The following is a 27759-nucleotide window of genomic DNA, read 5'->3' as shown; positions in this document are numbered from 1 at the left end:
CACTAGTCATATCAGTACCCTTATAAAAGCTGTTTTATTCTAGATGGAGAGGGTCCCCTCATAGGGGCTGCCATGTTAGAATCACATGACCAGTCAAATACTACTAGCTTATGGTGCGTTCATGTTGGAATTTCTGTAATTACGAGATTCCAACTTGTAAAAAGCATTCACGCCTTCAAAGAACTCGTATAATTTAGTTGTAAACTCAAAATTCTATGAAAGCTCTGACTTTTCAGTCATTGCCATCTTGTAATTACAGTCATTCCAAAACAGCATTAACCTCAGTTAATTTCCTGTTATTGGACACTTTTACTCATGGATTAAATTAATCATGGATAACTGTGAATAGAGAAATTCTACAATGGCATTGGTAACTGAGAAATTTTGGGTTTGAATGACGTTGTATCCATGCTGCTAGGTGTCACTGTAAGTCCAAAACTCTTAGGCCCTTAATAGTTAGGCCCATAGATAAAATACAATATATTGTATATCACTGGTAGGTGGTGTGCTTAGGCAAGATTAAATAAAATAAATCACTCTCTTCCTTGTTGTGCATCTCAAAACATGACTCATTTTAATATTAATGACTTTCTAAACACTAGATCTAACTAAAATCATAACTTATAAACTAAATAAACAAATGTGACTATGGCCTGAAATAGCTGTCCTATTCAAATAAAAAGAGATCACAGATGCATTGTGTAATTAGACAGTATGGCAACAGTCGCAAGTGAAAAAGATGAAGAAACACATGAAATGTGTTGTATATGCTAAGTATGATGAATGAATGTAATTAAACAATAATAGTAAAAATAGTTGATACATATGTTCATATCTTTAAAAATTCCCATAAAACCTAAAATCCTGTAAATAAATGAAAACATTTATGTTTTTAGAGTACAAAGCAATGTATTGTTTGTCTTTCTTACGGAGGTTGAACCATTTTATGCTTGCACTGTGAAAGACAATGTCCCCCATACTCTTCTCTGCTGAGATAATTAATGACTGTATGTGGAGTGTGTGGAGCTGTGTGGAATTGGTAAAAAATGTTTAAATGCATGTGACAGAGAATGTTGAATAAAGACATGTGACAAGATGTGTGAGCATAAACTAAACCAATCGCTTTCCATTACCAGCCAGAGTCACAGTCATTTTCTTGGGTGGGTTTGAATAGTACTCATTCAAGCCAGTTATGATTTAAGCAACCAGAAAACTTTCTTGAAGATTTCAGGTTGATTTTGATGTCACTGGGACAAGCTGTTACTTTGTGTTAGAGAGAGAATGTTAGTCTGAGTATTAATACAAAATGTAGTGTGTTGCTCATGACATATAGTATAAAGAGCTGTTTTGCTGCACACTGTATAAAAGGAAGACAACTTATATGTACAGTTGACAGAGTGGTTGACGATTGCTATTCTATATTTTTAACATTTTAATAATTCAGATCTGAAATTAGGCAGCACCTCGAAACAACTCAAGGCAAACACATGTCATATTTTACAGGGTGTGCCAAGTCAATAAAATGTTTTACTCCTAAAAACACAAAAAGTAATTAAACATATGTATAAAACCATGAGCACTCACATAAGTTGAAGACTCTAGTCATATCGGTAACCTTATAAAAGCTGTTTTGTTCTACACGGGGAGGGTCACCTCATGGGGGGGGGGGGTGCCATGTAGGATCACATGACCAGTCGATTTCTACTCGCTTAATCTCAGTAACCACCCTGTTATTGGACAATTTTACTTATGGATTAAATTAATAATGACTGACTGTGAATAGTGATTTTTTAGTGATTCACTGTAAGTCCAAGATGACACACAGTACAGTTGCAGGTGTTTTAACTTTCACTTCCATTAAATCACACTTGGTAAACCTCCAGATTTGTGACGTTTGCTCTGGTTGCGGTCCGTTTGGCAGCAAAGTGTCCATCAGTTGAACCCTACAGAAACACCCGTTTTGAAGGGTCCTTCAAAGCAGCTATTTATGAGCCCTACGGTTTAGAACAACCCTTCAGCATTGCAGCCACGATCGTTCCCCATTCGAAGTGCCCTTTGGAGGTGGATTTATCCACCCATTGTACAAAGGTGCCTCTGTTTGTTCCTGGCAGGCAGCTGATGCCCTAACCCCACCCCCACCCTAATCCTAACCATATGGAGCTGAGTACCCTACTAGGAACAACCTGAGGCACCTTTCTCCCATCGCGGATTTATCCCGTTTGGAACGCAGGGATGGCAAGGAGAGAGCAGGTCAATCAAGAGCAGAGAGCCAATCATAACAGTGGGCATATAATGTCAAGTCTTAAAGGAGAAACAGCACCAAAACCACACATTTTTGACAGAGGGTCAGAATGAGTGTGGAAAATGATTATGTTTTATAAATACATTTCTGTTTTTTGTGCAAAAATGTATTCTAATATCATAAGTGAACCTCATGGAACATATTAAAATAATAAAAAAGGCATGTCATGACCCCTTTTCACAGAGCAGGCGAAGATAGCAAAATACGGGAGATGATTCCAGAAAGTTCTTCGATTCTGAGGCGTTGGGAATCAAAAGTCAACTCCGCTCAGTTCCAAAGATAACAATCAATTATTTTTAGGGGCGTGGCACGATCTTTTGTAATTCGTACTCTCATTCACAAATAGTGTGAAATATGCTTATTGTAAGTTTTTACTTTTAAATTATATATATATATATATATATATATATATATATATATATATATATATATATATATATATATATATACACACATACACTGGAAGCCAAAAGTTTGGAATAATATACAGATTTTGCTGTTTTGCCATCACTGTTTGAAAAAAGTCATTTTTTATCAAATCTAGACAGGCCCCATTTCCAGCAGCCATCACTCCAACACCTTATCCTTGAGTAATCATGCTAAATTGCTAATTTGGTACTAGAAAATCACTTTCCATTATATCAAACACAGTTAAAAGCTATTTGGTTCGTTAAATGAAGCTTAACATTATCTTTGTGTTTATTTTGAGTTCACAGTATACAATAGACTGGCATGTCTTAAGGTCAATATTAGGTCAAAAATGGCAAAAAGAAACTGCTTTCTCTAGAAACTCGTCAGTTAATCATTGTTTTGAGGAATGAAGGCTATTCAATGCTTTCATACAAAGGTGTACACTACAGTCTTCAAAGACAAAGGACAACTGGCACTAACAAGGACAGAAAGAGATGTGGAAGGACAGATGTACAACTAAACAAGAGGATAAGTACATCAGAGTCTCTAGTTTGAGAAATAGACGCCTCACATGTCCTCAGCTGACAGCTTCATTGAATTCTACCCGCTCAACACCAGTTTCATGTACAACAGTAAAGAGAAGACTCAGGGGTGCAGGCCTTATGGGAAGATTGCAAAGAAAAAGCCACTTTTGAAACAGAAAAACAAAAAGAAAAGGTTAGAGTTGGCAAAGAAACACAGACCTTGGACAACAGATAATTGGAAAAGAGTGTTATGGATCTTAACCCCATTGAGCTTTTGTGGGATCAGCTAGACTGTAAGGTGTGTGAGAAGTGCCCGACAAGACAGTCACATCTATGGCAAGTGCAACAGGAAGCGTGGGGTGAAATGTCACCTGAGTATCTGGACAAACTGACAGCTAGAATGACAAGGATCTGCAAAGCTGTCATTGCTGCATGTGGAGGAACTCTTTGAAGTAGTTGAAGTACATTTTTTTTTTTTTTTTTTTTTTCAAATTGTAATAGTCATTTTTCATGATATTAATGTCCTGACTATACATTGTGATCAGTTGAATACCACTTTGGTGAATAAAAGTACCAATTTCTTTCCATAAGAAATCTGTACATTATTCCAAACTTTTGCCCGCCAGTGTGTGTGTGTGTGTGTGTGTGTATTATATATATATATATATATATATATATTAAGAAACATTAAAATTTGTCTGGAATTGACTCTTAGAATCATTCCATCGACTCTAGCTGATTCCAAAATTTCAGCGTTTGATTTAAGTGCCACTTACAGCATTACATTTCAGAACTTTATTTGAAAAACTGAAATAAGGAAAAGCATTTTTCATGACCTACGAATTCATTTAAACGAGGACAACTCGTATCACATTGCTTCCACTGGCAGGCAAAAAATTAAACTTCACATGATGCATCTCTGTAACAAAATTCTGCCTTATTCCACTGAGTTGCCTGCCTGTAATCCTCCCAGCCAAAAGAAACTTTTCTCCCACTATAAACATCAAACTCCTCCCTTTCAACGATCACGACTGAGCTACGGAGCTGTAGTAGTGAGCGTAAGAGTGGGTGACACTGTCGGCAAGCACACGGAAGAGACGGAGAAGTATTCGCTGAGACACTGAGTCACTCTCGGCAGCAAGACAGGAGTGTCCGCTCCACATCTAATATCCATGGCGCTGTGTAACGGGGATAGCAAGGTCAGTACACCGGACTAAGCACGCACAGATCTGAAACTGTGTGTAAGAGCATGTTCTGTCCGTATTACCGGTACTCGCCTCCGGTAGTCCCAGTTCACACGCGGCCTGTCTGTGAGGAGAAACTTAGAGCGTGCATTGGTTTTGGTGTTTGGTTGTTGTACCTTTATTAAAACATAATTGGTATGATTGAAATTGTATGCTGTCTGTGCATGCCTACAGCACTCCACCTGACTGATCTTATGGTGTAGTGTGTGATATAGTGAGAGTATTCGATGCCCCTGGCTAGGTTAGAAGATCACCGCGCGCTGAGCAACCGTGAGAAACTAGCTCGTGCGCTAAGCCGGGCTCGCGAGGACTGTCCATGAGGCTAAGCTAATGCTAGTTAGCAGCACACTGAATGTGACATTATCCTCCATTGCTAGTGAGGTTTCCGAGCTCTGGCTGAAACGAACAGCCACCCGCGAAACACTGACAAGTTTTACGGAGTAACAAAGTATTTTCCCCATGTACATTTGTAACCAGGGCAAACTGAAAAGTTGTTCTGTGTGTTTACATGCTGTTATCAGCTGTAGATGTTGTGAGAACCAGTGCATGTTCTCTGTAGATATGGGGTCCTGCTTGCTGTAGGTGTTTGTGTGTGTGTTTTCTTTGCAATTTAAATTACTTCTAGATAATTTTGCACTACTTGCCCATTAACTGACTTTTAAGTTGACCATTTTTTGTTGGCTTTTATACTGTACGAGACGAGTTATGCTGGAGTGAGTGACTACTGTTTTCCTGCTCTCACAAACCACGTGGGGTTCAGTTCGCTATGGTACTTGCAGATCTAAAGATGGGATCTAAAAGCAGAATAATAAATAAATTAACAAAATAGCGTACTTGAAATATTATATATTGCCAATGTGATTTTACATTTGTATTTGCTTGTATGTTGCTCAAAAATATCTTACTATTTATTGATTTTTTTATTTTTTTATTTTTGCATATGGTGACACATTTTGTACTATCACTTGCCCTGTACCCCCGGGGGCCTTTTTTCCCCCCTCTCTGCAGTGCCCCAAATGTGGGGTAAAAGCTCCCAACCACCACAACTTTATATTTACATTAATTTATTTTATCTAAACAAACATCCTTCATCATGTCTTTAAACACATATTGTGTTGTTTCATCAATATTCATTATATTTTACCCTATTGGACCAAAAAAGGTCAGGGTTAGCCCCGCTTTACCCTGTACACTGCTTAGTGTATAAGATATGGCCATGTTTTGGGCCATTTTACTCAGAATGCAATGTGTTTTTTTTTTTTTTTAAACCTGGGTGCCTCAAATAGGTGGTCCATCAAAACATTTTAGAGAAAAAAGTACAAAAACGTTTAAACACAAAAGGTTAACATTTGAAAAAGAATACTGTTTTATTCTGCTTTCTAAAGACTGGTTGAAAATCTTGAGGATAATCATGATTGATATTCTATTGACAGCCTTGTCAAAATGCTCTTCAGGTTTTTACATCAAACATTAATATTGTGTAGAAAAAAGGTATGCTGTCAACTTAATTCTATGTAAATATTTTCCAGAAATTTTAATAAGGTTATATTTTACTCATTTATTTTTGTCTTTAGTGCGATATCAATATAAAAGCCAATCATTTAATTTAAAAAACATGTTGTCTGTATAATATCACACTCTTTTTCTCACACAGTATAAATGGGACTTTATACATTAAAATTAATCGATGGCTTTACATTTTAGGAAGGTGGTCCTTCACAAGGGGATCAACATATCTGGGGGCCCTTCCTTATGCCAAAATGTTTGAAAACCCCTGTATTAAAGTATAAGATGATAAAGATACAGAGACTCTTTTTGTAATTTGCAGAAAAAAATAATAATAATAATATATGTATATATATATATATATATATATATATATATATATATATATATATATATAGATATATCAGTTGTGCTCAAAAGTTTGCATACCCTGGCAGAAATTGTGAAATTTTGCATTGATTTTGAAAATATGACTGATCATGCAAAAAAACTTGTTTGGTTCCTTTTTAAATCGTAATGATAACAGAAATCACCCAAATGGCCCTGATCAAAAGTTTACATACCCTTGAATGTTTGGCCTTGTTACAGACACACAAGGTGACACACACAGGTTTAAATGGCAATTAAAGGTTAATTTTCCACACCTGTGGCTTTTTAAATTGCAATTAGTGTCTGTGTATAAATAGTCAATGAGTTTGTTAGCTCTCACGTGGATGCACTGAGCAGGCTAGATACTGAGCCACGGGGAGCAGAAAAGAACTGTCAAAAAACCTGCGTAACAAGGTAATGGAACTTTATAAAGATGGAAAAGGATATAAAAAGACATCCAAAGCCTTGAAAATGCCAATCAGTACTGTTCAGTCACTTATTAAGAAGTGGAAAATTCAGGGATCTCTTATACCAAGTCAAGGTCAGGTAGACCAAGAAAGATTTCACCCACAACTGCCAGAAGAATTGTTCGGGATACAAGGAAAAAACCCACAGGTAACTTCAGGAGAAATACAGGCTGCTCTGGAAAAAGATGGTGTGGATGTTTCAAAGAGCACAATACTTGTTGACACCTCTCCAAACATAGCGATTATGGTTGTGACCATAAAGCTCTATTTTGGTCTTGTCACTCCAAATTACAGTTTGCCAGAAACTGAGGCGTTTCAAGGTGTTGTTGGGCATATTGTAACCGGGCTTTTTTGTGGCATTGGCTTCTTTCTGGCAACTCGACCACGCAGCTCATTTTTGTTCAAGTATCGTCGTATTGTGCTCCTTGAAAAAAACCACACCATCTTTTCCAGAGCAGCCTGTATTTCTCCTGAGGTTACCTGTGGGTTTTTCTTTGTATCCTGAACAATTCTTCTCGCAGTTGTGGCTGAAATCTTTCTTGGTCTACCTGACCGTGGCTTGGTATCAAGAGATCCCCGAATTTTCCACTTCTTAATAAGTGATTGAACAGTACTGACTGGCATTTTCAAGGCTTTGGATATATTTTTAATATCCTTTTCCATCTTTATAAAGATCCATTACCGTGTTACGCAGGTCTTTTGACAATTCTTTTCTGCTCCCCATGGCCCAGTATCTAGCCTGCTCAGTGCATCCACGTGAGAGCTAACAAACTCATTGACTATTTATACACAGACACTAATTGCAATTTAAAAAGCCACAGGTGTGGGAAATTAACCTTTAATTGCCATTTAAACCTGTGTGTGTCACCTTGTGTGTCTGTAACAACGCCAAACATTCAAGGGTATGCAAACTTTTGATCAGGGACATTTGGGTGATTTCTGTTACCATTATGATTTAAAAAGGAGCCAAACAACTATGTGATAATAAATGGCTTTATATGATCACTATCCTTAAATAAACGACATGATCTTGTCCTATTTTCAAAATCAATGCCAAAATTTCACAATTTCTGCCAGGGTATGCAAACTTTTGAGCACAACTGTGTGTGTGTGTGTGTGTGTGTGTGTGTATATATATATATATATATATATATATATATATATAATATTTAGGAATGACTACATTAAAATTGACAAGTTTTAGTCTACACAAAGACAGTATGGTTATGTAGTACCTGTTATGTGCATTACTTGGGACATCTGTCACCTCCCGGGGATTCATGTGTCTACACTGATCAGAAACAACACATCTGCAGTCTCCGGTCACATACACACACATGCCTTTAAATGCATCACAAATTCAGTTAGTGACATTTAACATGCTTAACTCTGGGAATTTAGAGGTTTGTGTGCTTCATTGTGTTTTTGTGTGTGTGTCTAGCTGGATATCGTTGGAGAGCCTAAAGATTGTTTATTGTCCTATGAGGGTGCCGTGGTGATCCTGGATGCAGGTGCGCAGTATGGGAAGGTGATTGACAGGCGTGTACGAGAGCTTTTTGTCCAGTCTGAGATTCTCCCTTTGGAGACACCAGCCTTCGCCATCAGAGAGCAGGGTTTCAGGTGAGCCCATCTGAGCCAAGTCTTGCTTGTGTTTTCATTCATAACGAGGTGTATATAAGAAGTTTCCCTTGTTAAAATGTGCAGGGAAGCCAAATTGAATTGCAAAGTAGAAATGTTTGAAATGGTATCCATTAATAACTAGCTCTTTTAGAGTCAAAGACCCTCTCCTTTAAAAGCAGAAAACATTTGAAAGATTAAACTTCATTGCTTTGAATTGGTTGCTTAGTTGTACATGTTTGAATCTTTGAACTTTGTCCTTAATTTGGAAAAAAATTCCATTGGGTTGTAATCGTTAAAAGGTAAGGCATTAGTTTGAAATCTGTGCAAAGTGTTCTGAAATCTCAAGTTCTTTTAAATTGTCCTAGACAATTGTGAAACACTAGTGGTGATGTTAAACAGGTGGGTTGGTTTGTTTTGTTAGTTTTTCCTTGATAGAACCGTGTGAGTTCGGCGAGTGCTGTGCATCCCACCTGTGAGGACATAAAAGGAAACAAAGCTGTTGTATTTTCCTGGAGCGTTGAGCAGTGAGAGAATGTGGCTGACAGAGAAACCAAAAATTTGGTCAGATAACTGTCTCACATGATCTGGCCATTGCTTAAAGGGATAGTTCACCCATTTACACACCCTCATGCCATCCCAGATGTGTATGACTTTCTTCAGCAAAACACATACAAAGATTATTAGAAAAATATCTCAGCTGTAGGGCCATATAATGCAAGTGAATGGTGAACAGACATTTGTAGTTCCAAAAATCACAAAGGAAACATAAACCATATTTAAATCCATATATTCAGAAACGATATAGTAGGTGTGGGTGAGAAACAGAACAAAGTCCTTTTTACTCTAAAAATATCCACTTTAACTTTCACTTTGAGATGTGAAAGTGAAACTTAACAGGCATCACATGTGACTTTCAGATGTAAAAGTGAAAGTGGAGATTTAGGGTAAAAAAAAAAAAAAAAAAAAGGACTTACATTTTTATTTGTTTCTCATCCACACCAATTATATCGCTTCTGAAGATATGGATTTAACCACTGGAGTCTTATGGATTACTTCTATGTTTCCTTTATGTGATTTACTACAAAGTACAATTTTGTAGTTGATGAGCTACAAAGGTCTGATCGCCATTCAGTTGCATTGTAAGGACCAACAGAGCTGAGATATATTTCTAAAAATCTTTGTGTTCTGCTGAAGACAGAAAGTCATCCACATCTGGGATGACATGAGGGTGAGTAAATGATGAGAGCATTTTAATTTTTGGGTGAACTATCCCTTTAAGAGCTTTCTACATCTCAGCGATTCAAGACAAGGCTCTTTGTCTTTCTTAGTCTCTTAAGATGTTCAAAATATTATTTTTGTTTGTATATTTTGGTCTATATATTGAAAGGGATAATTCACCCAAAAATGATAATTCTCCCATTATTTACTCACCCGCATGATATCCCAGGTGTGTATGACTTTTTCTTCACCAGAACACATTTGAAGAAAAATTGAAAAATATCTTAGCTCAGTAGGACCTTAAAATGCAAGTGAATGGCAATTTCTCTTTTGAAGCTCAGAATCACAAGTAGTCAGCATAAACATCATCGATACGACTCCAGTGGTTAAATGAATGTCTTCTAAAGCAACATTGACACGATCACTTTTGGGGTGAAAAAAAAGATTAATATATCTCTTTAAGCAATATGAAACAAGGAAGAGTGCTGTTGTACTGAATATCAGTGGTCGACCACTGCATGTATTCACAGACATGTTGATGTATTACTAAATATCAACACTCTTGCAGCACCATTTGGCCGATTAAAATAGAAGACATGAACTAACTGTTGTATAATGGATTGTATTTTGTATATGAAGTTATTGTCTCTAATGTTAGGGCCATTATTATATCTGGAGGGCCAAACTCTGTCTATGCTGAGGATGCACCTTGGTTTGACCCAGCTATATTTACCATCGGAAAACCAGTTCTCGGAATCTGCTATGGAATGCAGGTGAGAGATGCTTGGTTCTGCAGCTCAACAGCATGTTTGCATTTCACATGTATTTGCAACTACCATTGACATGTAATGGTTTTGGTTCTGACATTTTTCATTAAATGAAATCCATCAGTTCTAAAACGATGTTAGTGCCCGTTTTAATCTCTCCCCATAACAGATCCTCTATCTAATACATAATCTGTCATAACACTAACTGTGTTTGCATTTCTCAGATGATGAATAAAGTTTTCGGAGGCACGGTGCACAGAAAGAGTGTGAGGGAGGATGGTGTTTTCAACATTACGTTGGACAACTCCTGTTCTCTTTTCAGGTACAAGTCCCCCTCCCCTGATTGATCACTTTCACCGTGTTTCATACGTGCATTACATTAACTACCTAAAGTTCCACGATGAAGATGAGTAATTGTGAGCTGAGTTTCTTTTTTTTCTCAAACACTCTCTTGTTTGCAGGGGACTGCAGAAGGAGGAACCTGTTCTGCTGACACATGGAGACAGTGTCGACAAAGTAGCAGATGGATTCAAAGTTGTCGCCCAGTCTGGCAACATTATTGCAGGTAGAACAAACGATTGGACAAAATTAGACCAAAATGTCACCTTTTGCATGAATTTACAAATTTCTATTCGCCATTTGGATTACAGATACATTTAAAATTGGGTAATTAGGGAATATTACTCAAAACAACATTGACAGAAAACCACTCCCTGCTCTTGGCTGTGTAACTTTAGCTTTAATAAGCCGCCAAAGACCAAATATGAACACAAATTAAAAAGAAATGGCTTTCATTAAAGGGTTAGTTCACCCAAAAATGAAAATTCTCTTATTATTTGCTCACCTTCATGATATCACTGGTGTAAATTACTGTTTTTTTCCCCCCCAGCAGAACACATTTAAAGAAAAATAGAAACGTATCTTAGCTCAATAGGTCCTTAAAATGCAAGTGGATGGTGATCCGACTTTTGAAGCTCCAAAAAGCACAGTCAGCGTAAACATCATCTATACGATTCCAGCGGTTCAATTAATGTCTTCTAAAGCGACACAATCCCTTTTGGTGTGAAAAATATCAATAGTTAAGTACATTTGAACTCTAAATCATTGCTTCCTTAATTACCTTGAGCAGCCACTGATATATAATATAGAACTGGATTGCTCATGACGTCATAACAGTGAAGCCACTACGCCACCATATTTCTATGCCCAAACATTCCAATGTCCCTATTGATTTAATTGGAAATCTAATTTCATCGAGTAAACATTAGTCATTCAATTGACGATTTTATATCTGAAATCTGCATGTACATCCCTACAACGCAAACATCCTACACATATAATTATTTATTTATTTATTTATTTAAAGTCAGGAATTTTTCTTGTTTCTTGAAAGCCCGAACGAGTTATGTACAGTGCTGTGAAAAAATATTTGCCCCATCCTGATTTCTTCTGTTTTTGTCTCATACTAAATTGTTTCAAAAATTCTAACAAAATCTAACATAAAACAGAGGCAATCTGAGTAAACACAAAATACAGTTTTGAAATTATAATATTTATTGAAGCAGAAAAGTTATCCAATACCAATTGAGCCTGTGTGAAAAAGTATTTTTCTAAATAGTTTCTAAATCCCCAAATCTATGAAACTGCATTCATAATGGGGTTCAACTGGACTAGACACACCCAGGCCTGATTACTGCTAGCCCTGTTCAATCAAATCAACACCTAAACAGAACCTTTTCAGCAGCATGAATTTGGCTAAAAGGTCTCAACCAGTAGCACACTATGCCAAGGTCGAAAGAAATTCCTGAAATGATGAGGAAAAAGATGATTGAAATATATCAGTCTGGGAAGGGTTACAAAGCTATTTCAATGGCTCTGGGACTCCAAAGAACCACAGTGAGAGCCATTATCTCCAAATGTAGAAAAATTGGCACAGTAGTGAACCTTCCCAGAAGTGGCCGACCTTCCAAAATTCCTCCAAGAGCACAGCGACAACTTATCCAGGAAGTCACAAAATTCCAAGGACAACTTCCAAGGAACTGCAGGCCTCTCTCACATCAGTAAAGATCACTGTTCATGACACCACTATCACAAAGACACTGGCCAAAAATGCTATCCATGGAAGAGTGGTGAGGCGAAAACCACTGCTAACCCAGAAGAACATTAAAGCTCGTCTGAAATTTGCCAGAACACACCTTGATGATCCTCAAACCTTTTGGGAGAATGTTCTGTGGACTGATGAGTCGAAAGTGGAACTGTTTGGAAGACAGGGGTCCCATTACATCTGGCGTAAATCAAACACAGAATTCCACAAACAGAACATCGTACCTACGGTCAAGCATGGTGGTGGTAGTGTGATGGTGTGGAGATGCTTTACTGTTTCAGGGCCAGGGCGACTTGCAATAATTGAGGGAAACATGAATTCCGCTCTCTACCAGAAAATCCTAAAGGAGAACATCCGATCATCAGTCCGTGAGTTGAAGCTCAAACGCAACTGGATTATGCAGCAAGACAATTATCCAAAGCACAGGAGTAAGTCCACCTCCGAATGGCTCAATAGAAGCAAAATTAAAGTTTTGGAGTGGCCTAGTCAAAGTCCTGACTTGAACCCGATTGAGGATCTTAAACGGGCAGTTCATGCTCAAACCCTCTAATGTGGCTGAACTCGAGCAGTTCTGGGCCAAGATTCCACTACAGCATTGTGAAAGACTGATCTCCAGTTATCCGCACACCCGGCCCCTAATTAGGCTGATTAAGCCCGAGAGGGATAAAGGCGACCGGAGACGGCAGTGCGACTCAGAGTGAGTTACGGGCAGCTTCCCGGCATGCCTAATTAGGGGCTGGGTGTGTGGAATCCCAGCCCCTCCCTCCGCCCTGCCACAAGGGCGAAATGCAACCGTCGTATCCGCAGGTCAGAAACGGTGAAACAGGTTTGTTTTCGCCTGTCTGTCATTGATGCCTTATGAGAGTTTGGGCGTAACAAGATGGCCGCTCGAACACTTGCGGTGGCTTTACCTCCTGCAGGAAATTACTGTTGGGATATCCCTCCATCCATCCCTGTATACACACTGATCAGCCACAACATTAAAACCACCTCCCTAATATTGTGTAGGCCTCCCTCGTGCGAAGGGGGACTTACCACAATTGTACAGAGCGGTTATCTGGGTTATCGTAGACTTTGTCAGTTTGAACCAGTCTGGCCATTCTCTGTTGAACTCTCTCATCAAGGCATTTCCATCTGCCGAACTGCACCTCACTGGATGTTTTTTGTTTTGGCACCATTCTCTGTACTCTAGAGACTGTTGTTCCCAGAAATCCCAGAAGATCAGCAGTTACAGAAATACCTGTGTGGCACCAGCAAACATGCCACGGTTGAAATCACTGAGATCACATTTTTTCCCCATTCTGATGGTTGATGTGAACATTAACTGAAGCACCTGACCCATATCTGCATGGTTTTATGCTCTGCACTGCTGCCACACGATTGGCTGATTAGATAATTGCATGGATGATTGTTGGTGCCAGACAGGCTGGTTTGAGTATTTCTGTAACTGCTGATCTCCTGGAATTTTCACACACAACAGTCTCTAGAATTTACTCTGAATGGTGCCAAAAACATAAAACATTCAGTGAGTGGCAGTTCTGTGGACAGAAATGCCTTGTTGATGAGAGAGGTCAACAGAGAATGGCCAGACTGGTTCGAACTGACAAAGTCTACGGTAACTCAGATCACCACTCTGTACAATTGTGGTGAGAACAATAGCATCTCAGAATGCTATTCTGAGATGCGGGTTGGCGCTGTTTTGGCGGCACAAGGGGGACCTACACAATATTACGGAGGTGGTTTTAATGTTGTGGCTGATCAGTGGATATCATTGTGAGCAACTCCGACAAACTTCAAAGTGGGAAAATTAACTCTGTTTCCCTTGGACAGTGGTGATACCCACAAATCCAGCTTCAGCTGAAAAGCATGTGCTGAATGCCACATGTAATCTCTTTAAGACACAAGCTTTAACTTGCAACACAACAAATTAAACTGTTTACCTGTTCTGCTGTAGCTCAAATTAGAATTTTAGGAATACATCTCACCAATATATTTATTGGACATGCTAAAAAAACCCAAAAAACATTAATGTTACTTTTCTTCTTTTCTGAAATCGTCTTTTTTTTTTCTTTTTTTTTTTTCAATTTGGAATGCCCGATTTCCAATGCGCTCTAAGTCCTCATAGTGACATAGTGACTCGCTTCAATCTGGGTTGTGGAGGACAAATCTCAGTTGCCTGCACATAGCGTGCGGAGGCTTTACGCTATTCTCCGCGGCATCCATGCACAACTCCCCACGTGCCCCACCGAGAGCGAGAACCACACATTATAGTGACCATGAGGAGGTTAACCCAACGTGACTCTACCCACCCTAGCAACCGGGCCAACTGTTTGCTTAGGAAGCCTGACTTGAGTCACTCAGCACGCCCTGGATTCGAACTTGTGACAGGTGTGGTAGTCAGTATCTTAACTTGCTGAGCTACCCAGGCCCCCCTGAAATTTTCCTGTCTTTAACGCCCCTTTCCTAAGCAAATGTTCCATGTTCCAAAAATACAAAAAGTTTTGTGGTTTAAGGCATTTCCTGTCTCCATCACTGTCTCAGGCATTGCTAATGAACAGAAAAAACTGTACGGGACTCAGTTTCATCCAGAGGTGGATCTGACCGAGAGAGGGATGGACATGCTTCGCAATTTCCTGTTTGAGATTGCCGGCTGCAGTAGTAATTTTACCGTACAAAACCGTCAACTGTCCTGCATCAGGGAGATCAAAGAGAAGGTGGACCAATCCAAAGTGCTTGTGAGTACGGTATACCTACACCTGTCAATTAAAGGGATAGTTCACCCAAAAATAAAATGTCCTAAACCCATATGACTGACTGAATTCTCAGTCACCATTTACTTTCATTGCATAATTTTTCCATACAATAAATGTGAATGGTGGCTGAAGCTAAAATTCTGTTAATCATCTCCTTTTGGCTTCCATTAATCATGGATCAGTTTAATGTCAATCATTGTCCAATTAAAGGACCAAAAGATACTGAATAAAAACTTGTGTGTGTGTGTGTGTGTGTGTGCGTGTGCGCGCGCTCATGGTGGATGTGTTACTATTGTTATGACCTTAAAGAAACATAGGTCTGCCTTGATCTACTAAGGACTTTGTTGGTTATTACCATAATACTCTAATTTGTCTAATTTTTCTGTTAATTGCTGTTGCTCCAGGCAGTGCTTGGGTGGGATATAGTGTGTTTGTAAGTAATAAAAAATTCAAATTACTCTGTGCTCTTTCCTAAAGCAAGGTGATAGTCTCCTTAAGCTTTTGCAAAGTGGGCCTTCTCTCTAGAGAATGATCAAAGGGTTATATTGGATTTATCATTATGTATTAAACACGGTCCCCCTCCCTAAGCCATGCCCTGTGTTATGTTTAATCTGTGTGTTTGAACATTTGGGTTTATTTTATGTCTTGTTTGCTGTTACAGTCCAATATAAGTCTTTACTAAACCAGGATCTCTGTGCTGTGCTGTGTTTGTATGTACATGTGCAGGTGTTATTGAGTGGTGGTGTAGATTCCACTGTGTGCACAGCCCTGCTGAATAAAGCCTTGAATCAGGAACAAGTTATTGCTGTTCACATCGATAACGGCTTCATGAGAAAGAGAGAGAGTCAGAGTGTTGAGGAAGCGTTGACTAAACTCGGCATCAATCTCAAAGGTAACATTCAGAAAGGTTCTTTATGGTACTTCGGTCAAAAGTAAGTAAGGATGTCTGAGATAAAAAGGAAAAATCTTTTAAAATGTAGTTTATGTGCCAAGTTCTTAGAAATTAAATGTTTGTATTCATGTTGGTTTCAAAAACTTAAAACATAAATTCCTGTTTTATTATGTTCTTGTCACATGACATCAAAATGGCATTGGTTATACCACACTGATTTTGAAGATGTTATTTTAAAAAAACAATCTTAAAATATTTTTTTTATTATTAATATATATATATATATATATATATCATTTGGGATAACCTTTATCAAGTTTTTCCCCCCCTTCATTACGATGCGGGGATCGATACACAATCTAGCCATTTTCTCAAGTCATTGGCTACGTTTACATACTTGGCTTCATGCGAAACAACAGAAACAGCAGTTTCTTACACTGTTTTCCAGCAGTGGTGCTTCCCAGCTGCAGAATCTACAGCCCCACGGCAAAAGAAAACATATTTTCCCAAGTTGTGAATGTCCGTTTGCTCTCTAAATTGAATGTTAATGAGATAAAAAGATTGTATACTGCAAAAGAATGGCAAGTACATCTTTCAAATGAGTTTGTTCTCGTGGGCAGAACACAACAACATTCAGCACTTTTATTCCGAAACAAGTGACTCTTAAGGCCCAAACAAACTCGTGTACGTGAATGCAGACGTACCTTGCTACACAAGCTCGATTTCATGCATCGTTGCATTGCAAAATGTGTCAGTGCTCAATTCATATCCCAACGCAAGTACGTGCTGCACTCTCAGCGTTGACCCAAGGGGTGCTAGAGCTTATTTTCTTCTTTCAAACACCAACTGTTGGGCAGCAATTTGAGTTGAACCTTTTCGAGAAATATACGACTTTTTACTGCCAGAGCAATGCAAGAGTGCACGTAATGTATTTACAATGGGATCATGCGTTGGCCAAGCGCTCGTGTCTGCGTACTTGCGTGAAGTATGTTTCGGCCTTTATGAACCGATTCTTTTTAGTGACACAAAACAGACATAGCAACCAGTGTAATCCGACAAACAAATGACAGTTATGAACCGATTCTTTTTAGTGAAGCAAGAGACAGCGCATCCAGTGTACTCTGACAAACAAATGAGTTATGAACCGGTTCTTTTTAGTGAATCAAAACAGACAGCGCATCCAGTGTAGTCGAAAATGACTCTTAATAAATCGTTCAAAATGACTCATGAACTGACTGACTAATTTTCCTTATGCCAAGCTGTATTTAAAGATACATATTTGCAAGATGTTTTTTAGTAATATGATTTTATAAAAAAGCATTTAAACATCACATTTCTCAGCGAATAATTAGAGTAATGGCAAGTAGCATGTAAACTGGATTGAAGAGGTTTGCCCAAATCATGTAAATATCTGAATCTAATTATTCCTTATACTCTGATTATTGCAATAATCGGAGTATTGGTGTACATGTAAATGTAGCCATTGTCTATATATAGTGCGTTTTGATGTAATTTTTAATACATTAAACAATGGATCGGAACAAAAACAATTATGGCACATCGTTGACGCAGTGTCTTTCAATGTTTTCCCTGTGATCTTTGATCTGAATATTTTCTAAAGCTGCTTAAGTGTTATTATGAAGTAAAATACCCATCAGTGTGTGCACTTTAATGGAATAGTTCACCCAAAACTTAAAATTCATAATTTTCTCACCCTCATGCCATCCCAGACTTCCATTCTTCTGCTGAACGCAAACGAAGATTTTTAGAAGAATATCTCTGTAGGTCCATACAATGCAACTTAATGGTGACCAGAACACCAACTCCAACCTGAAGTTCCAAAAATCACAAAGTCTGCATAAAAGTAATCCATAAGACTCCAGTGGTTAAGTCTATATCTTCAGAAGCAATATGATAGGTGTGCGTGAGAAACAGATCAATATTTTAGTCCTTTTTTTTACTACAAATCTCCACTTTCACTTTCATATTTATTCACATACTGAAAGTGAAAGTGGAGATTTATAGTTAAAAAGGACTAAAATATTGATCTGTTTCTCACCCACACCTATCATATCTCTTCTGAAGATATAGACTTAACCACTGGAGTCTTTTGGATTACTTTTTTGCTACCTTGATGTGATTTGTGGAGCTTCAAAGTTCTGGTCACCATTCTTTTGCATTGTATGGACCTACAGAGCTGAGATATTCTAAACATATTTGTTTGTGTTCTGCAGAAGAAAGAAAGTCATACACATCTGGGATGGCATGAGGGTGTGTAAATGATGAGAGAATGTTTTGTGTGAACTATCCCTTTAATGTGTTTCTCTCTCATTCTGCTTCACAGTGGTAAATGCAGCACACACCTTTTACAATGGCACAACGACCCTGCCAATATCAGAGGAGGACCGCACACCCAGGAAACGCATCAGCAAGACACTCAACATGACCACAAATCCTGAGGAGAAGAGAAAGATCATTGGGGATACGTTTGTAAAAGTGTGTAGCTCTGCTTTGCAAATGACTCTGTTCCAGTTCTCTGCCTCTGAGTGCTGGAACCATTAACGTCCGCCTCTAGCGTTAACTGACTTGATGTCGTCATTATTATCAGATGGTCCTGTAATGATGTTAGAGAATGGAGCTGACTTAAATATCGATTCGACTTAAAATGCCTTGTGTACACATCAAACAAGATTTTGCCTGTAGAATAAACCAATTATAGAGCATTAAAGTCTCTTGAGTTGCAGAGTGATCTGAGAGGATGTGTAGAAAATGAGGGACTATATAAAATGGGAAAGTATGCAACAGAATGGTGGGGCTCTAATGTGCTGTCTCTCTCAGGTGGCCAATGAGGTGATTGGAGAGATGAATCTGAAACAAGAGGATGTGTACCTGGCGCAGGGTACGCTCAGGCCAGACCTGATTGAGAGCGCCTCCCACCTTGCTAGCGGGAAGGCAGAGGTTATCAAAACACACCACAACGACACAGAGCTCATCCGAAAACTCAGAGACGAGGTAAATATTTTTATCTACAAAGTTCATGTTGAGCTACAGTGCTTAGATGGATGATGCAGGTTTGAGCCCTGCCTGTGGCATGTCCTAATCCTATTTCCAAAATCTAAGTTGGTTTTGATTTGTTGAACACTTTGGTCTTTCAAAGTTTTGATGACTTTACTATAATTCTAAAATTTGGAAAATAGTAGTTATAAAGAATAGTAGTTATTAGGGCTGTCAATCAATTAAAATGTTTAATCTAATGAATTACATGACATGGCGATTATTGAATCAATTTAAAGGTGGAGTAAGTGATTCCTGAGAAAGACTGTTTGAATCAACAGCCAAACAAACACCCTTCCCTTCAGTGCTCCTTTAGAAGCTCCGCCCCCCAAATTCATGCACGCGCAATAGTGTTGTGTGAGCTTTCATGCATCTTGGCATGCTCTCTACCAGTCTTTCACATTGCTGTTGGGTGACTTTATGCCACTCCTGGTGCAAAAAAATACAAATAAATGATGCATGAAAGCTGTGATTGAAAATCAGGGTTATTCCACCAAATATTGATTTCTGAATTCTTCCTAAGTTAAAACATTAGTATTGTGTTGGTTAAAAATATGAACTTGTTTTCTTTGCATTATTCGAGGTCTGAAAACACTGAATCTTTTTTGTTATTTTGACCAGTTGTCATTTTCTGCAAATAAATGCTCTAAATTACAATATTTTTATTTGGAATTTGGGAGAAATTTTGTCAGTACTGAGTAAAACAAAAATGTTCATTTTACTCAAACACATACCTATAAATAGTAAATCTAGAGAAACTGATCATTTTTTTCCAGAGCTATGTATGTATGTATATATGTAATAACCGATTATATATAATCCCTGTTCTCTTTTTAAATCTGAGTAACTGTACATAGCTTTCTGTGTTTTTGTTAAGGTAATGTTTCTGATGTATGTAAATTTCTCATTTTAGCATTGACACACCTAAACTGAGAAACAGTTGTGATGTGTTTCTTTTGTCAATATCGGTGAATTCAAGCAGTGAAAGTGTTTTACAATGCATTTGGCTGAAGTGTATTCAGAACCCCCTGCGGTGTACCAGAATAGAGGCACGCAGTAGGGAGTCTCTCCCTCTTAATGTTCGAGAAACTAAATTGTGCCTTCATAAAAACTGTTATTTGCTGGTTCTTTTGACTTTTGTGCCCTTCAGGGAAAAGTAATTGAGCCACTGAAAGATTTCCATAAGGATGAAGTGAGAGCACTAGGTCGAGAGCTGGAGCTTCCTGAAGAGATCGTGTCTCGACACCCCTTCCCTGGTGAGACCATTAAAGAGTTTCAAAACCCCCTTTTCTGCCTAATTAAAGAATAGTTATTCAAATAGTAAGCAGTAAAATGTAATTACATAAATTGTTGGGTAGTGTATTTTGGGTCCTGTTGTGCATAACCACTTTGATTTAAGGGAAAGTTCACCCAAGAATGAAAATTCTGTTGTTATATACTCACCCTTTTGGAGTTCCAAACCCATTTGTCTTAATTTCTTCCATTAAACACAATTAGAGACGTTAGGCAAAATGACAGCCTCAGTCACCATTCACTTTCCTTGCATCTTTTTTACGTACAATGAAAGCAAATGGTGACTTAGGCATTAGCCATTCTGCCTAACGTCTCCTTTTGTGTTCCACAGAAGAAAGTCTGATGTTTGATGTAAATCATGTTCACAGGTATGTGCTCACCCATTACACTTATGTGTAATTTTGTTTGTAACATGTGTTGTAGGTCCAGGCCTGGCCATAAGAGTGATCTGTGCTGATGAGCCTTATATCTGTAAAGACTTTCCTGAAATCAATAATATCCTGAAAATCATCACAGACTTTTCTGCCAGTGTCAAAAAGGTGTGTTTAAACAGTACTGTCTTGTTGGCTGAATTATTGCCGCTGACTTTTATCTTCTATATAAGTCAGTATGGTGATTGATTGAGTTGAAAGTAGATTCTTGAATGTCACAGTACCCTGTGGATAATAAATGACATGCTGTAAAATCTCAATCTTTTTGATGTTGTTCCATTCAGCCACATACCCTTCTTCAGAGAGTGAAGTCCTGCATATCAGATGAGGAGGAGGAGAAACTGATGCAGATAACCAGTCTTCATTCACTATATGCCTTTCTGCTGCCAATCAAAACTGTTGGAGTCCAGGTGAGCTTCGTAATCTTCCCTTGCTCTATTTGACATTTGGATATGATGTAGCTATTATCAGGCAGATAATTATTATATGAGGACTCACAAGACTCCATGTAAAACATTAACATGTGAAACTAATATGATGTTAAATGTGTTATCATTAACTTCATGCCTCATTCTATGAGTAGAATTCACATGAGATCATTAAAGATGTTATTTTAACCGTTCTAGTGATTTAAAGGAATATATATATATTCAAGAGATAATGTGTAATTTGTCATGTTTACATTCTGCATTCACACACTATACACGGTATACATGGCTATAATATGCACCAGTTTCCATCTGTTGTAGTATTTTATGATGACTTTGATAGTACTGCAAAGATGGATGTAAAACAGTATGTCAGACAGGTGTAAATGAGCAGGATACAGACAAAAGCATGAAGATCATAGGCAGATCTCACTTTAAGTAGATGCGTGAATGGCTTTTGGCTGCAGACAGCACATGAAAGGAATATTCCAGGTTCAATACAAGTTAAGCTCAATTGACACCATTTGTGGCATAATGTTGATTACCACAAAAAATAATTTAGACTCATTCCTCAAGTAAGTCACTTACAGTGGAAGTGAATGGGGGCCAATTTTTGAACGTTAAATTACTCTTTTAAAAGTATAGTCATGACATAAACAATATGTGTATAAACTTACTAACCTTTTCCTGCAAAGTTATAATCAATTTTACAACATTGTTGCCATGACAATGTAATTCTGTAAACCATAAAATGAAAACAATTTAAACAACTTTACAGCTCATAATACACAATTTTTCACATTTCTGCCTTTAAACCCTCCAATATGTGTTAATCAACATTATGCAACAAATGCTGTTGATTGAGCTTAACTTGTATTGAACCCGGAATATTCCTTGAATGAAGCAGCATATCAAACAACAGAGTGAATGGGCACCTATAAGTGTTTGAGTATTTGATGAGGATTTGGTTCCTTTTTGTTGACTAATTAAAATAAAAAAATCACACGGCACGCCTCTACCCGAATGGTGTGCTCATGTTAACCGATCTTGACTGACTGAAGAACGTAATTAGCTGTTGTCCTCAAAGTAGGTGGAGCTCCAAATCACATCCCCTATGATGTGGACCAATGGCAGAATGAAGATGTTTGAAGTTTTCCCAAAGAGTTTGTGCTGTCGAGCTGTTTCGAACCACTGAAACAAACACAAAAACACCTTTGTTTTGGCCAGATTTTGTTCGAAATGATGTCTTTGAATAGAAGTAAATAGGGGCCTTTAGGGAAATATGTTTGGAAATGATTATTAGTTTTACAATTCCATTTGGTGCCACTAGTGGTGCAGAAATTGCACTATTTTCTAGTGTTGCCACGGTACCAAAATTTCAGTAGTCTGTACAGATACCAGTTAAATTTCATGGTTCTATTAGTGGTCGACTGATGTGGGGTTTTTAATGGCCGATGCCGATATCCAGAGAGCAGGGTGGCTGATACAATGCTGATACATCACACAATTTAATATAGTAACAAACATAAAATTGCTAAAACAATAATAATAAATTCTTATTTAGCACTATATTTACTCTATTTCACACAACTAAAAAATAATATTGTATTTTAAACGGTAGATAGCAGTTTCATCAAATTTCTGTTTAGTCATCACATTTTAGTAATTTATTTGCACATGAAGAAATTGTTAATATATTAGGAAGAAGGAAATAACAGTACACATAGTAGTCCAGCAACCATGGATGGCATGCCCACATTAGCAATCGCATTTTCTCAAAAAATACTGAATCAAACCAACTGTACATACAGTGCATAGTGAATAAGACATTAAAAGCTTTTACCTTGGGCTGCATCTGAAAACGTAGGCAGCTGACTTGCTACCTTGCTGCCTAATCAGTTAATGGCTTAACTGACATCTGTTTTGAATTAATGGAATTCTTATGGAAACTGGTCTCCGAACAATTTGAAAAGCACCTTATTTTCATTCTACCTCCGTATACAGCCTCCGGAGGCAGCATTTTACAGTTTTCGCACGCAGCCTTGAAGTTGCACTCACGCGCTCGTGCGGATCCAGCGCAAGCCTCAATCTCCTCACAGTTTAAACGGCCTGGATCGCCTGTTTGGATTGTCACAGGTCAGACTGTCATGATTTGTGAATGAAAGGAACTTTTGATCCTAAAGTTTTTATTCTGGCTGATAGAATACATGCTTCAGAGGAATATATTAGATGAGCGCTCTATGGGAAGAAAACACTAGGTTTTCGTGAGGTTCGTGAATGCTCTACAGGATGCTGGATCTGCTGAAGTTGTGTGAGGTTGGTTTATTACATCTGTTTAAATGAGATATCTGCATATTTGCAGACGGTATATAATATAAGTTTTATTGATATTTGAATTTTTATCATTAGACAAGACAGTTAAAAGTTACAGGGAACTGTTGAAGAGAGAGGGAGAATGAAACAGGCGAGCGCCTGTCGCAGTTCTAATATGCAGACTGTTTAAATGACACTGTGTTGCACACCGGTCTATTATTGTAGTAACACGATGGCACGTAACAACAAAATGAACCGTGACTGGTCGTTTACGTGTCTCAGTCGCTTCACATGCAAGCAGGTGAATTTCTGCGCCCTCAAGAAATAAATCGACCAAACTGGAAAATTTATTGGCCGATAATTAAAAAAAGTCAGATTATCGGCCTCTGTGATGTATCTGTCGACCACTATTCTCTATACCAATTTCGATACCACAGCAAAAATATGCTAATATGATAATGTGCTATTAAACACACCAGTTTAGTTATTTTAAATAAATTAATAATTATTTTAATAATTATAGTTTAATAATGATTATTTTCCAGAACTCCATGATTTAAAGTTTAATGTAATTTCATCATCAATATGGTGTCTAATCAATTAATTCTAAAAACTTCTAACAAGTGAAAATGTAATTGTATTTTTTTTGCCAAACTTTTATTCAACAGCTGTCTTGTTTGTGATATATTACTTTATTATTATTAATTATTATTATTATTACAGTCAATATTAAAGTACATTTTCCTATACAGTTGTAATATATTTCTGTCACAATTTCTTCAACAGACCTTTTTCACACTCCGGGTTTTGGAATGCAGAAGCATTTGCAGGGTAAACTTCAACAGCGGTGAATGGGAGATCACAGCAAATATTATTTTCACTTATCCATTTGCTCCAAGACCAAAAGAAAACCCCCACTATTACGTTTGAATGACTTTCCAGAAGAGGAAAAAAATAGAGAGCAGTGGATAAAGCAAGTCAGATGGGAGAAGATGCCAAATTTACTGTCACTCTCTCAGCAGCTGTAATAGAAACCTCCTTGCAGCTGTGGTAATTCATTTTTTTAAATTAATTCCAGGGTAATATAGCAATAAGCATAATGTTATAAATTTACACTCAATATTGTGCTGCGTGGTTCACAGTAGATTAGTGCTCTGCTCTGTCATCTCATACAACGTGAATGATTCTCAATGTCTGTGGAGTTTCTAGTGGATGAGCGGTCGGATTTATTTAAAGTACGCAGCTTATCCACAGTAAGATTGCAGCCTTTAGCGATTTAATAAATCACACTAGGACATGCCATGATTTTAATTTGATTAATTGTCCATTTCAGTGTACAAGGAGTAACAGAGCTCACGTTCAAAATAAGCCTGTGAGCATTTTAAAGCTGTCGTGTGTCAGTCATGCTGTGCGCTGGTACTGGATAGAATCGGTGCTCGGTACTACCGGTACTGCAGAAACACTGCTATCGTTACATATTTTTTATTTTAGTATCGACTTGGTACCGAAGTACCGGTACTTTTGACAACACTACTCTTTTCATTTAACCTCTTACGCTCTGCAGGGTTTTTGGGCTGCCGCCTGAAATTTTTCACACTCAAATTTAAAAGCTCCCTGTTCACACATACAGTGGACTGATTCCATAAAAATGGTCTCATTTTACAGAACCCCTTAAATTTTAAGAAATGATTGCAATAATTTAATAAATAAATTGTATATGTTTACAATTTTATAATAAACATTTTATCATTTTGCATGCTTTTTAAACTTTTATGTCTAAAGTTTAAAAGCATGACATTTCAGTTCTGTGTCCTCAATTTTCAAGCAAAAAGTCTTATTTTATTCCACTGGATGCCAGCAAGTACTAGAAAAAGAATTTTCCCTCTATCTCCTTCATGACGTTATACTGATCTGAAATGTAAGTGGTGCTCTAATGCATTTTAGCCCTCACCCATAGACAAGTCTTTTTTGTTTGAAGTGCTGAGAGCTTTCACACTGTTTTGTTCAATATCTTGGCTTCTGAGTTGTCTAGAAGTCCAATCTAGGTGTCATTGGAAAGCAGAGAATCCCAGCTTTACAGTGATGTGTAACATTTCATCTTCTATAGATGAGAACCTATTTTGATCATATTTTATTCTAAAATGTTTTGACACAACATTGGATTATTCTCCCAAGCAAGCTAACAAGTGAACGAGTAATTTCTTTAACTCATTTTAAAGCTAACAACACGAGGTAAGATTTGATATAAATTTTGAGGCTATTTGGGGCTTACAGATGAGTAGTCAGAAAGAAGAGACGTTTGCATTTTATGCCTTACCGTAATAAAATTTCACTTTGAAATATTTTTAATAATTCAAACTGTGGTATTATGGCATCAAAATAAACTGTACAGTCACCGTCCTGAGAATGAGAGCTTTCATTTGATATGACTTGTCTTTTTAAGTGCTATATATAGGACTTTTATATTAATTTTAATATATAAACATTTTAAAAACAGGTGGGGCTAATTTGCGACACATGTATTCAGGCCTTATTTTGTTATTTTATGTAACTAAATGCAAAAGTTATGGGGAAAAAGTTATCTGCAAAGTTCAGATTCTAAGCTTTCAAATGATACCACATATGCCTAACCTATGCATCCAGGGACTTCAGGGTATTAAGGGTTCAAACGGCTTCCCATATAACGCCTCCCCACGGTTCCACCGGTGGGCCCACAGGGTTTAAGAGGTTGTTTAAATCTCAGAGTGAACGTGTCTTTGACTCTGATTTTATAAAGTAGTGTGTTTGTTGACTTGCTTTAAAGGAATAATTCACCCTAAAATGAAAATTCTCTCATGATTTACTCACCCTCCTGGCATCCCAAATGTGTATGACTTTCTTTCATCTGCAGAACACAAATAAAGATTTTAGAAAAATATTTCAGATTTGTAGGTCCTCACAATACAAGTGAATAGGTGCCAACATTTTGAAGCTCCAAAATCCACATAAAGGGGGCATCAAAGTAATCTATAGGACTCCAGTGATTAAATTCATGTGTTCAGAAACGATACGATACAGTAGGTGTTGGTGAGAAACAGATCAATATTTAAGAATTTTTTTATCATCAATTCTCCTCCCCGCCCAGTAGGGGGCGATATGCATGAAGAATGCGAATCACAAAAAAACAGAAGGAGAATGTAAAAGTGAAAGAGGAGGTTGACTGATCAGGGAGGAGAATTTATAGTGTAAAAGGACTTAAATATTGATCTGTTTCTCACCCACACTTATCATATCACTTCTGAAGATATGAATTTATCCACCAGAGTCGTCTGGAGTACTATATGTTGCCCTTATGTGGATTGAGGAGCTTCAAAATGTTGGCACCCATTCACTTACATTGTATGGACCTACAGAGCTGAGAAATTCTTCTAAAAATCTTCACTTGTGCTCAGCAGAGGAAAGAAAGTCATACACATCTGGGATGGCATGAGGGTGAGTAAATGATAAGAGAATTTTTATTTTTGGGTAAACTATTCCTTTAATAAGGTAGTAAAGCAAATGGTCCTTAATGAAGTGAACAGCTACCAGTTGTCCTCTACTCACATTTTTCCTTATTTTCCCTTTTAATTGTTAAGTTAGTGTGACTGCTCAGTGCTCACCTGTTCTACGTTACATTTATACCATTTCCAAGATGATGAACTACCCTGTCTGAGACAGAATTACTTGTCTGGCTGCTTTGCTCCATTCATTCTCTGACCTGTTTTTTTTCCCTACAGTCACAGTTCAGTGGTTAGTCTTCAACACACACACATAACCCCTCTCTCTCTCTCTCTCTCTCTCTCTCTCTCTCTCTCTCACTCACTCACTCACTCACTCACTCACTCACTCACACACACACACACACACACACACACACACACACACACACACACACACACACACACACACTGTTACTGCCGGGGTGTCTGTTTATATGTAATATTATCTATTAATATCAGTTCTTTGGAGTTGTTTGGAAGTCCATTTGTTGAAAATGTTAAGGAGCTGCCGTAAAGTATGGATACAGAATAATCATTTCTCCATC

The 27759-nt window shown here is 37.8% G+C and overlaps 1 protein-coding gene across 2 annotated transcripts in view; it reads left to right on the top strand.

The window, feature by feature from the left end:
- The first annotated feature begins 4282 nt into the window (after positions 1-4282).
- LOC127416652 (GMP synthase [glutamine-hydrolyzing]) overlaps positions 4283-27759 on the top strand; it is a 38284-nt gene continuing 14807 nt past the window's right edge. Inside the window, exons 1-13 of one of the 2 annotated variants that reach the window (XR_007893157.1) lie at positions 4283-4436; positions 8265-8443; positions 10320-10434; positions 10653-10750; positions 10890-10993; positions 15074-15267; positions 16012-16177; positions 18522-18673; positions 19016-19189; positions 20382-20487; positions 20948-21063; positions 21240-21365; positions 24483-24746. Coding sequence is in view for 1 of the 2 variants with exons in the window: in XM_051656096.1 (XP_051512056.1) it covers positions 4410-4436; positions 8265-8443; positions 10320-10434; positions 10653-10750; positions 10890-10993; positions 15074-15267; positions 16012-16177; positions 18522-18673; positions 19016-19189; positions 20382-20487; positions 20948-21063; positions 21240-21365 (1557 nt within the window). In the remaining variant the exon portion in view is untranslated. The remainder of the gene's footprint in view (positions 4437-8264; positions 8444-10319; positions 10435-10652; positions 10751-10889; positions 10994-15073; positions 15268-16011; positions 16178-18521; positions 18674-19015; positions 19190-20381; positions 20488-20947; positions 21064-21239; positions 21366-24482; positions 24747-27759) is intronic. The other variant, XM_051656096.1, reaches the window with a different exon arrangement.

This window comes from Myxocyprinus asiaticus, chromosome 26 (assembly GCF_019703515.2).
Source record: "Myxocyprinus asiaticus isolate MX2 ecotype Aquarium Trade chromosome 26, UBuf_Myxa_2, whole genome shotgun sequence".
NCBI lineage: Eukaryota > Metazoa > Chordata > Actinopteri > Cypriniformes > Catostomidae > Myxocyprinus > Myxocyprinus asiaticus.
This window is presented reverse-complemented; position numbering and strand designations above follow the sequence as displayed.